Source organism: Apis cerana, linkage group LG9, assembly GCF_029169275.1.
Source record: "Apis cerana isolate GH-2021 linkage group LG9, AcerK_1.0, whole genome shotgun sequence".
Lineage (NCBI taxonomy): Eukaryota > Metazoa > Arthropoda > Insecta > Hymenoptera > Apidae > Apis > Apis cerana.
The window spans coordinates 4,208,685-4,221,982 of NC_083860.1; the positions used below are offsets into that span (position 1 = coordinate 4,208,685).

Consider the following 13,298-nt stretch of genomic DNA (forward strand, 5'->3'; position numbering starts at 1 on the left):
GATATTTGTGTGCTATCGATTAAAAGTCTTAAATGATGATGGCTGATTAATCGAGCTGTTAATTATAAATTATAATGTACGTATTTACATATGTTTAACGTGTAAATTGCAAGTAATATAATGCTTGATTAAATTTATTCAAATTGTAGGTAACGCTTTGTACGATATATATATATCTCGTTAATTGTAATCTAATCTAATTTAATATGATCTCTCTTGTTTCCATAAATTTCTTTTTAATCATTTCTCAATCAATAATTGCAAGCGCGAGAAAAAGAGCTGACTGATTTTACACAACAAACAAATAATACCCGTAATAGGTACAACGATATTACTTTTCATAGCCATTAATATCGTGCAAAGGCGCGCAAAAAGGAAACCAAAAAAAAAAAAAAAAAAAAAATGGATTGACACTCACGTCAACGTAAATCCCGGTAACATTGAAGATCTTGGTCGACGGCTCCTCGCTCGGTGTGTAACGGTAGAACTCGTACCTGCCGCGGTACCACTTGAGGGAGTAAAGGGGCGCCTCCTCGAGATTGTAATGGCAGCGGAGAATCACCTTCTGACCACGTTCCGCTATCTCCGGAACTACTTCTAGGCTGACATTCCGCAGGCAGCTCGCACCTTTGTGGGAAATGAGAACAGGAACGGAGCATTAAGTCTAGTGTGCATCATTAGTCCGCTTTTACTCCTCGCGCCGGAGGTTGCACAGCACGCGTCAGCGAGAAATTGCAATTCCACCGAATGACAATTCCTCTCGCTCCCCTCCACCCTAACCTATTCCGCCTCCCACTCAAACACGCACACACACACACACATCACATACATATGTAAACGTTTCACACCATTTCAAACGTACACACCGTACAATTTTTCTTCTCTCGCGCTTTCCAACCACCCCCTCCTCATCCATCTCTCCCTCCTTCGCACACCCTCGATCAACATACCACTTTCTTTCACGTTCTCGTCCCCTTCTCCCTTCTTCCCAGAGAACGTACACACACGCCCCCTCCTCCCCCCTCTATTTCCTGTATTTTCCGCTGACGTTCTCCCCGTTTACCCCGGATTATCGACGATTCGACCTATTAAAGCCCCGAGCAATTGAACCGTATACGTCATTCATATTAAAACAGAATCGAGCTTTTGCTGCTTCTTGATGTCGCTGCAGGATGAGACCTCTTATTACGTGCTAGCTTCCGGCTACGGGGGAAGTAGGTAGACGTCGCTCGACGCCCCGCCGAATAGGGGCGAAACTCCGCGGGGCTGATTTAGGCTCCCTTACCCTGGGAAACATCCGGCTGATATTTTAGCGGCCATATTATCTTTTCGACGGGAATCGCGAGCCTTTGTCACTGGAAAAGGGGGACACTGCCGTGACCTGGAGGAGGATTATTAATTGGCGTAGGATGTTGGTTTCGTATATTTTTTTTTCGTACATTGTTAAAATTGATTCGGATTGGATCATTTTATCTTAACGATTTGGATCTGCAAATATTCTCTGAATTTTTATTTTTCAAAATATGTGTGTCTTTCTTAGTTTAATTTTTCAAGATTCGATGTATTCGTATGTTTCTTTTTTTTTTATTATATTGAGAAATTAATTTTAGATAATAAGACAGTCATAAGATAGTTTAAGATTTAGAGATTGCAAGGATAGTTAAAAGAGATTAAGATTTAAAGAAATTATTGATTGGAAGAGATCAATTCATTTGCATGAATTTGAGGATAATGATTATATTATTAATATAATCGTTATCGATATAGAGCTTGTATCTCACATGATCTATCTATTGTCCCAAAAATTCATTATTCGAACTTATGAATTTGATACAAAATAAAAATGAGAAAAATTTGGATCATATCAAGAATTAAAATTCAGTCAATACAGTCAAGAATTTTTACCAATCAAACGATTATATGAACAGAAAGGAAAGATTATAGCAGTTATGTATGTGTATTTTATTTGAAAATTGGTTTATTTAGTAAAAAAAAGTTCAGTAAAAAAGATGGAAATCATTTATTGTAATTGTCTCAGTCTTACCCACCCTATTAAAGCTTTTATATCAAATCCTTAAAGGAAGAAGAAATTATTTTTATTATACTTTCAGAAAAATTTCAATAAACTTTGTTTCAAATTGCACAGTTTGTACAATAATTTATGTGAAAGAAAAGAAATCGAAAGAACTTTTTTTTTCAAAAACTTCGAAATAGTAAACTCCGTACTCTTCTCTATTGAGTCACGTGACCAGAATGAGACTTGAAATTTCTTTTAGAAAATAGAATACTAGTTTCCCAACTAAAATTTATTGTATTTTTTATCTACCTACTTCACGATATACAGAATTTAATCTAAAAAATATTCTTTTGCAAACTTTTAAATTTTAAATTTCTTATTCTCACCAATGCTATCCAATAATATAATAATAATAATAATAATAATAGTAATATCTGAATCTTTTAAATATTCTCGAATATTTTTATCTTTCTTGATCTTATAAATAAAAACAATAGTACAATAATTAATACAAAAATACTATTTTATTGTTTAAAATTTAATCTGAAAATTTTGTGTTTCATAAAATATTTTTTACGATTATAGCTATGTCAATGAGTGACATATAATATACCTTGTGCATTGATGAAAACGAGCACGATATTGTATCGATTTTATGCTACTCAACTATTTTTCAACGAATAAATATTAAAACATGTTTTGCATTATAGATATTTTTTTATATAAATATAAAAAAAATTGTCACGTATATATGCGCTATAAAATATGAAAACACGATAGGGAAATAACTTTTCATGGGAGTTTTATTTTAATATTTGCGTCATCAATATCTCTTTATGCTGTATCACGTATTGTCACGAAATAGCATTGTAATCGTAATGACGTTTGAGATAAAAAAAAAAAGATGCAATTTTTTATGGAATTTTGAATCGATAAAATGTTGTTATATTTGATTTTTTTTTTTTTTTTTTTAGCAAAGTTAAAACTTATTGAGAGAATTGTAAATACGTAGCAATGGAGTTCTGTGTACACGTTCTAAAAGATATGTTTTTTCAACAGATTCAACTGGTCTTGTTCAAAGTAAACACAGGTGTCAATGGGAGAGTAACTGGAATGTACTTCGTGCACATTTTAAAAAGTTTTCGAAACTGAAAAATAATGACGAAATGTTATTTTAAGTTTTTGATTCATAAAATGCTTGTAACTTAAAATTCGTTTCACAATTATACATTCCTCCGAAAGAATCTTCCTTTTAATTCTTTTAATTTAAAACTATCAATTATAAAATTATAATTACCTATTATTTTGCTTCAAAACTTTAATAAATACTTTACTTATTATCGTCAATGAATAAAATACACATAAATTTAAATTTGTAAATTCGCAAAAAAACGAATGATTTTTCAATTTCTATTAATACTATCAATGCGTAAATGTGTCATAAAATATATCATATCTATTGAAAGAAAGAAAATACAAAAATTTAAATATATATACATTTCAGAAAGAGATATGTATATCAGTCTCCTAAACTTTTTTCGACACTTAATATCTATACATATTTTTCATCCATACTTCGAGCGACATTTGTGACAAGTACGAGAAAAATAAATGAAAATTCTTGGCGCACAAAAGCCAAAAAGCTGCAAAGTTGGAGGAATATTTCCTCCTTTCATTTCGAACTGAAAGAAATTCTAGGAAATGTAGGCAGGTACATGGCGCATGTTGAAAGTTTCTGGGGACTGCTTTTGAGGATCGCGAAGTTCTCAATTTTCGTTTGCTTTCTTCTGCTCTTTTACCTTGTTATTCGACGCGCGAGAAAAAAAAATATATACACATACATACATCTCAATTTGAGATCTATTTACAGATCACAATGTGCATGATATCATATGCATCTAATTTATTGTAATTTATTGAATTTTCATTGATTAATCGTGAAAGTTTATTTCGATAACGTTACGTTTTAGAAGTGAAATGGATCAATTTCATTTTTCGAAGAATTCTCAATTGTCAAAATTTTTACAAAAGTCGTATCTAGAATCCAATTTTTTTTTTTCCTTCCTAAATTCGATAATTGGTGAGAAAATTTGGAGCCAAGATATATTTTCATTAATTGTAATTACTAAAGACATAGTTGTCTCTCCCTCTTTCTCGATTTTCACTGTTTTCATAACCAACGAGCACTTCTGCCTACCATTTCATTCTGATATTTTCAGCCAACGTGCGAACATGCACTAAGCAAACTAAGCTTCAATTCCTGACCACAATTAGAATTGCAGAATCCAGTTAGTTCTTCCTCCGTCTAGCCCCTTTTTCTTTTCCCAATGAATTGCAAATAACTGTTATTCGATGAATTAATGTTATTTAACGTAACTGATAAAAAAAAAAGAATATTGTCAAATGCAAAACAAAATAATTAAATTATTTCATCGAATAACATGTATCTTTCTATAGAAACGAGTTTTTCATTTATATTGGAAGTTTAAGATTCATTATAGTCAAATCAAAAGAAAATAGAAACTATAAATTCACGTTACTTTAAGTTTAAAAAATCTCTGTATAAATTTAAATTCCTAAAAATCTGCGTCAAATAAAGGCAAATCTTTCAACGCGATCTATCCTCGTTACCTAACAAAAATCCAATTAAATCGATGCAATGATAAACAACGAAATTTATATAAATTTTACCATCTATGTAATAATGAAAAACACATTGTAATTATCCATAATAACGTTAAAACGTATTTCGTTACAACATTTCATTTTAATATTCCACGGCAAATTTTCATTCGAAAAACATAAACACATAAAACAATATTAAATACCTTCCTCACATTTTTCACGTTTACTTCACGTATAACATACATATCCAAATCCCAAATGAAGATAATGTCAATCCGATTTCCCTTCACGCTCGAGAAAAAGTTCCGTGGATGGTCCCCTTTAAAATAGCGATAATTAAAACCGGTCAATTTCCAGTCTTATCTAAATTTTCAGCGCTCGGGGAACGTCCATTCGACGTTTCGAGCGCGATAAATTTCACGCGAGTCGGGGGTCCCCGTTCATTTCTGACATTTTCATCCAATCCGAAAACCTGGCATGAAACAAATCGATCAATTACGGCTTTCCTCTCTCTCTCTCCCTCTCTCCCTCTCCCTTTCTTTTTTTATCGCTTTCCCTAGCCTCGGTTTACAACTGGGTGTGCAGCTGCGAGCACGGTTTACGCAAATTAAACGGCACACGAAGCTCCACGAGCTATAATCAGAATTGCAAAATTTCGTACGCGGAAACAGACAGAGAAGGATATTGCTCGTCTTCTTTTTAGCGATATATATATATATTTTACAAGTTCGGATGCACCTGATGCCGTAAATAAACGCGTGTATTCGCGAGTTGAAAGTTTTATTACGGTGTAACACGTGGGAATGTGTCGGTTTCCTTAGAGAGGGGAAAAGAGAAATATCTCTCAAGGCTTCGAGCAAAACCGCGAGGATGATCGAAATACTTGAAAAGTATATATATCTGTTTATCCGAGTCGATAAGTTTAAGAGATTTTTGAAATTCGGTTTCGATAAATATCGTTTCTCTGTATTTCTTTTTTTCTTTTTTTGAAAGCATTCGAGAACAGTACGGTTTCAATGGCGGAAAATTTGATGTTTAAATTCAAATATGTAAAAGTATTCCTGCGATACGAATTTTGTATTAAAAAAAAATGCTGAATTTCTTCTTTGCATCTGTATAGGATTATTCACGAATTCATGATAAACGTTGCTCGAATTATCAATGAGTTTCCTTTATATAAAATTCGAGAGTACATTTTTGAGACTAGTTCAATTATCAACTGTTAAGTCACATCTACATCTATCAGAAGAGAAATCTGAAAAGTTTCAATATTCACGTATCAAAATTTTCGAGACAATCTTTATTATGTGTTTACATACAATTGAGCACAATTGAGGACCGAAAGCACCGAGCATTGATTCCAAACCACGGACTCGATCTCGGAATCCAATATTTATATACAACCGAGTCCAATCCAAACGAAAATTCTCCCAATATAATATAAATATTCTCATAAACTCTTACTTAATACCAACGCATTGAATCGCAAAGTAAACAGAGAATCGAGCGCAAGAGGTAAGAGCGAGATTTCTCTATGGATCCGAAAAAAAAAAGAAAAAAACATCCTTCCTTCTTGCCAGGGCCGCAAACACAATCCGGAAGTACGAGTGGAAGATTCGATCGTACTGGAGGGAATTCGATACTACAATACGAGCGGCTTATTGTCGTTCCACGGGACTGAACTTTCGACTTTGAGACCTGGGCGGCGCTAGTCGCAGTGAATCAAGCGGAAGTAACAAACAGATTTAGCATCGTGAGTTGTACACTGCTGTACAGTTGAAAAAGGCGAGGTTTTTCGTTATACGTCACGAACACTGGCGAAAGCCGGGACAAGTTAACGAATTCCCTGAGTTATTACGGGAAGTTTGGCGGTTCGATGGAAGGGAGAGGAGGGTTAACAATGGCCGCGTCGCGACGCCATCGCGATTTTTCACCGTTGTACACCGTTTCCGTGGCCAGGGTGAAATTCGGCGACGATTCCGTAATCGCGAACAGAACGGCAGAGTTTTTTGTACCGCCGAGATGTATCATATTGTTTCGAAGAAAAGTCGGTAACACGTGGCAGAGTTTTCGGCCACGATGTATGCGTGTGTGTCTGTGTTTCGTATTAGATAGAAAAAGTTTGGTCGGATGTGAGGTTGATCGTGTCACGATTGCAAGTTTGATGGGGATGGAGGGGAAATGTAATACGATGAAATGTGATTTATTTAATATTATATTTCGATGGAGGAATATGGGTAATATTTATAGCAGTAATATGGTTAGAAAGTAATGTATTGAGTAATGTATTAAAGTAGTATTACTTGAATGACAATAAATAATACGTACACTGGTATCTGATTCAAATTACTGAATGAAATTTAGATAATTTTTATTATGAAGGAATAATGAATTATTTTATTAAGATTATTCCTCACTGATTACTTTATTATTATAATTTAAATATGTAGAATTAGACGGATTAAATTATGTATCAAGAAAAGTAATAATTGGATATATTTATACGATAAGTCTTGATTGCAAATCGTGAAAATATTTTCTACAAATTCAAAGCAATCAACAGAAATGTAATACACAATTGGCAATATTACAAGCTTATGAATTTTTCAAAAGTGTTCGTTTGTTAATCGAATATAGCTATCGAATGGTTCGTTGAAAAATTTTAACGGTTAAAAATTTTACGGCCAATTCCTTCATCAAGCGTCCGATGAACTGAAAATGCAATTTATTTCGTAGAAATCGGTATGTTTGTACGATTTGATTACGTAGGATTGCAAATGCAAATTCGAATAAAAAATTTAGTAAATTTTCAAGCAATTACAAGTCTTTTCCAACAGATGTAACAATTTTAATACAAATTTATAACATTTCACACTTATAACATTTTGATAAAATTAAAAATAAAATTCTGTTATTCGAAACAGTTTGCCTTCGTTGAAAATAAAATTCTATGTTGATTTTATTTTTTAAATGAAATAACTACTTGTTATTTGTTTTGAGATTTTATTCAAATTAATTCTTTAAACTGTCCATAAAATGAATTCACGATACGAACAAATAATTTAGATATTAAATAGTTTTAAAAAACGCAATTTATATAATTATCTTTTTCACTTTTTTATATAGTTTTTATATAGTTTGTATTATATTCATTTGTACAGTAAAAAAATAATAAATATAATAAATTTTTGAAATAATTTTGACATTATTAATGGAGAAGCACTGTATACTTCTTTTTTTTTTAAACATGCAATATACTATTTTCTTTTAAAAGAAAAAATATTGGCAAAAAAAGCTCTTTCATTGCTAAATTTCTGCACTTTTAAAAACACAAAATAGGATACGTAAAACGAAAAATAATTTCTTAAAATACTTTATCGATCTTGTCTCTTCTTTTCTTCACCAGTTACTGTTTAAATAGTCATAAATAGTATCAATCAATATTACGATACATAAGTTAGCCTAAATTACATTGCATTTATATAAATTAGTCTATAGATGAACAAGATTCTTTTATTAACTTTGAAAACGAATCGAAAAAATGCATTAAAATAAAAAAGATAAGGAAAAAAACTAGAACATGAGAGGAAACGGACGAAAATGAAAAGAGAGGGGTGGAAAAAGAGGTGAAAAAATAAAACACGAGGTAAAACGAACTGGAAACAAGTGTATATATGAGAGCAATACATAGATAGGCAAATGAAAATGTAGTGATGGTCGACTGCATGGTTCGAACGTCGTTCTAAAATCCCGGAAAATAGCGTAATCGCGTGAAAAACAAAAACGCATTGCTTTCCCAATGATTCAATATAAAATATACAGAAAGAAAAATAAATAAAATAGACCTATGTAATGATATTATGAAAAAAAGTGAATTTTTTTTTAACTTTTTACGATAATATAGAATATTTAATTATTTAGTTATTTATATATACTTTAGTAAAATTTAAAAAAAAATCACTTTTCTTGAAAGCAAATTCTGAAATTCTATAAAATTATTAAAATTTGCATACTGTTAGACTATTAAAGAAAATTCATCTTTTATTATTCCATAGAAATATAGAATAATAATATAAAGAGAATCTTGTAGAATTTGGGAAAAAAATATTCATCTGAATCATTCAGTGAATCATATATATATTTTTAATATTATACATTGAAGTATTGGAAAAACAGGAAGATTATCGGAAATATCATAAAAACAGCAATTCAAAATTTCATATTAAAAAAAAAAGAAAAATAAATTCCTATTAAATTTGCATTACTTTTCAACAAAAATGAATTTTCAATCCAATAGAAAAAAAAAAAATAATTTTAATCCAATCCAATTTACAATTTTCAATTTCAAAACTTTGAGCTAAACAAAATTAAATTCCTATCAAATTGCCTTATTTTTCCAATAAAAATGAATTTTCAATTAAACAGAAAACATATCACAATTCAATCCAATTTATAGTTTCATCAAACGATAAGCCAGTTAATAAAGTATTCAAAAGCTTTAAACCAAACTAAAATTAAATTCCTCATCAAATTAACCTCATCTCCCAACAAAAATGAATCAGATACAAATGAATCAGTAGGAAATATTTCAATCCAATCCAAGTTTTACAGTTTCGTCGAACAATAAACCTCCTCCTCTTAAATCGACTCATATTCCCCCCTCTCCATCCATTCTACAACCATTCTTTCGTCGTCCTCGCTTCTCGTGCGGAAACGAACATCGAAACTAACAACCCGCGCCCTTTTATCAAACAAGAAGACAGAAACGATGTTGAAATCCCACCCTCGATGAACCCCGTGGTTCTCCTCAACTTTAAGGCCACTTAAACGAAGAAAGAGAGAGAGAGAAAAGGCATAACTATGCATGCACATTCCCCTCGCATTCCTCTCCCTTCCTCTTCTTTTTCTTCCACGTTCGTAACACCGTATCCCTTTATTGCTCTTCGAGGATGCGGAACACGTATCTCGTGGAGGGATAACATCTTCCCCCGCGAAAACGAGTGCCAATTGAATCTGGGCCGCTGATAAGCGGCCGATATCATGGCCATCTTGGCCCCTTCGCGACCCATTAACAGGGGGTCCACGTTACCCCTTTAACCGCCGTTTAAAATTAGTCATGCGAGAAATTAGAACGTTCTTTTTCCTAGGTGGTAGTATACACTCTGTATATACCACGGGGCGAGGGAGCGTGTGGTATATGGGCGTTATCGTTGGTTGGTCATCGTTGAGTGATAACGTTACACCGTTGGTGTTGGAACGTTTGTAATTTTTCAACCGTGGAAAAATTTTTATATAAGCGATATTCGTGATTCATGGGTAAACTCTTTCTTTTTTTTTTTTTACAGCGAATTCCTAATTGGAATTTTATTTTTAATATATCATTTGTTTTGAACGTGTAGTGGAGTTCTTTTTTTTATTGTTATTAGTTGAAGAAAGTTTTGGAATATTTATTTATTTCCTTTTCTTTTTTTTTTTTTTGGAGTTTAATAGTGGTAGGTGTGTTGTTTTATTTAGAAAGGTATTATAAAATTTAGTGCACGGCTTGAGAAGTTTGAAGTTGTTTGATATCGTGTAATATTGTATGTTGGTCAGAAGTTTCCATGCAATTATTTTATAAGGAAATTCGTAAATGTTGAGTATAATGTGTAATAACTTTTTTTTCATCTTTTAGATATAATTTTGTTCGGGAATTTTTTACAATAGTGTGATAAATTTGAAAATTATATCTAAAAAAAAGCGAAAATAATTAATTTCACTTTCTCAAAGTGATAAGATTCATTTTTAATAGAAACACAGTGGAATATTATCAGAATTTTCGTCCATTATCATCAATAAAAATAAAATAGATATTAAAAAAAACTCATTTATCATTTCTATTGCCAGAGAATTCGAGAATTGTGCGAATACTAGTAACAAAATTACGAATGCATATCGCAAAGAATAAAAGTCGCGTGGTTTCGTTCTGAATAAATGGCGAGTTTAATTCAAAGAGGCGCCGAATTAACTTCTAGGTGTAAGAACTTTACTCCTGGGTTGTTGTCCGGTCGAAAAACTTTTCACCAAGTTTTCCAAAGGATCCGTAGACCATATGCAAATGAGAAATGTGGAAGGAAATGAAACGAGAGGCGAAATTGTGACGCTCCCTTGTATCTGATGCATAAGTAATCTCGCGAATAACCTTAACTCCGACGGATATATCGGATATATTCTTTCCAGAACGCAGAAATCAGCTGCACGAAAGTTGCGAGTACTGTCGTGTTTTCGTGCATTAGATCGTGAAAATAAGATAGCTCGAAGAGGTTGGAGAAGTTTAATACCGGTATAATCATCGAGAATATGAGAATATCATGTACCAGTACGTGTGTACGCGGATAATTTCGTATGAACTCAGCGATTTTCTGAAACGTATTTGTAGATTATGTAAAAATGGATTATAAGCGTGCGTGAACGAGATAGGTTTAATGAGTTCAAACTCGTCATTTTTTTTTCAAAAAAATCAGCTTGAAATCGTTCCCTTCAGCTATCTCATGAGTTACAAATTTTTAAATTATTATATATTATTATTATATATTGTTCAGCAATTGTACAGAGAAAATTATTGTTCGATCGAATTGCGAAGAAAATGCAAAGGTGATAGATTTGATCTAATCTAAAACAGTGCTGTTCATTGTCCAAAATTACGGACAGTAAAAGTAACGAAGAAACTTATTCCAATGGCCAATATTGAGAACAAATCTATGGACAGCAAAATCAGTGGAATAAAGATTAAAAACTTTAAATGGATTAGCTACGATAGATTCGATTGGATCTGAAATCGTCAATTATTTGATTTCGCGGCCATATTATCTTTAACATTCGTAACCATGGAACGATAAACTGAACAACACTCTTCTCAACCCGATATTTTCAAAGAGCAGATAAACAATGAGGCTGATCCATTGTGTCGGGGGACGGATTCCACGAGTTTTCATTAGCGAAGAACTGTTCACGATAAAAAGTCACTCTCCGTTTGGTCTTTCGTCGATGAAGCAGCTAATTAACGATCGGAATAACCGTTGTGACCGTGGAACAATGGTGGATTCGTGGCAGAGCTCGACAAGTTTCCGGGGTTACGCGAAAGGAAAAGCAAGCGCGGGAGCACAAGCTTCTGTTCCAAATCGCCCATTTTCGCTTGTTCCATTCAACCATCCGCAACTCGTACCCGTCACGTCGTGAATAACACACTTGTACCATCAAACCCTGACAGCCGCAAATCTCCCGGAGATCTAAAGATAAGGAGCTCTATGGTGAAACTGGAAGTTCGCTCCTGACAGATTTTAAATGGATTATCACCTGAATCGATTCAATGGATGTGCAAAGCCTGTTACCGCGGACAGATTAATCCAAACATTCAATTTGTCAAGCGACGAGACGAGTGATTCAATCTTCGTTTTAGTTTATCGTGGTTGAATCGTGATAATTTCACGTTGTTGCTCTTTTTTTTTCTTCTTTCTTCTTTCTTTCTCACTTGTACGCGTTTGTACGCTATTCTTTTCACAGAATTGTTTTCCAACCGATATCTTTCTCAATGTTTTGCTCCTTTATGAGATAATGAATGAGATAATGTAAGAAAATGTACGTTGTTGATTTAAGATGAATAAAAATTTTCACCTCGACAGTCGCGGTATAAATTGTAAAATTGTAAATTTTATAAAAATGTAAAAATTAAATAAATACCGTCGAATGTTGCTCTTCGATAATTTTTCAGTTCGTTCTGTGTATGATGAATTTTTCGTAAAATTGGAAATTGTAGAGCGTGATATGAATACATATAAAATGCAATTATTTCCATTTTTATACACAAATTAAACGAATTTTATTTCGAAATTTAATTTTTCCATAATTGAAAATATTGTAACATAAGGTTCTTTTATATAAATCCATAAAAATTAAATAAACTCCATTAAATGTTATTTCTAAATTCTCAGCTTTGTTTCTGAATTTTCGCAACCATCGGAAGTTTCTCAAACGGCTCAAAATTTACGAGACACTTGGCACGTGTCGCGAAATACCTTTGCGACTTGTATTCGGTTTCTTTCATTCCTATTCATGTTGTGTTTGCTTTCTAGCAGAAATTCCATCGTCGTGCCTGTCAAACGTGTTCAAGGTATTATTGTCAAAGACCGTGTAGTTGTTCATTTTATTCAAGAACGTTTCAGGAAAACTTCAATAATGCATAGGAAAATACCCCTTGGAATAAATGGCAATTTATTGAACCACAAAACTGGAAATCTTTTGACAGATACTGTGCAAAATAATAATCTTAATAAAACGAAAAATAATAACAACGTTGCACATTGTTCCCTGATATTTGAAATTTTTTCCCATTTAATCTATATTTTTTATAAAAATCGGATGTTGCAATATTATAACTGATTTGATTGAATATTTTTGTGTTTCTATTGTTAATCCTTAATTTATCTCTATTATGCGTGTCAATATATTGTAACAACAATATTCGCGATATGATATTTAATATTGTTAAATATTGTTAAATTGAAAAATATTACTAAAACAGAATTAAATTTATAGAAAAAACAATACAGGTAACAATTTAATCATTTCACAATAATCGAGAAAGCTTTGATTCGTGTTCATCAAGCTCAATCATCATGTA

The 13,298-nt window shown here is 32.4% G+C and overlaps 1 protein-coding gene across 2 annotated transcripts in view; it reads right to left on the reverse strand.

The window, feature by feature from the left end:
* LOC108000909 (uncharacterized) overlaps positions 1-13,298 on the reverse strand; it is a 168,692-nt gene that overhangs the window by 83,068 nt on the left and 72,326 nt on the right. For both annotated transcript variants that reach the window (XM_062079511.1, XM_062079512.1), the window contains exon 2: positions 419-627. In XM_062079511.1, the coding sequence (XP_061935495.1) occupies positions 419-627 (209 nt within the window). The remainder of the gene's footprint in view (positions 1-418; positions 628-13,298) is intronic.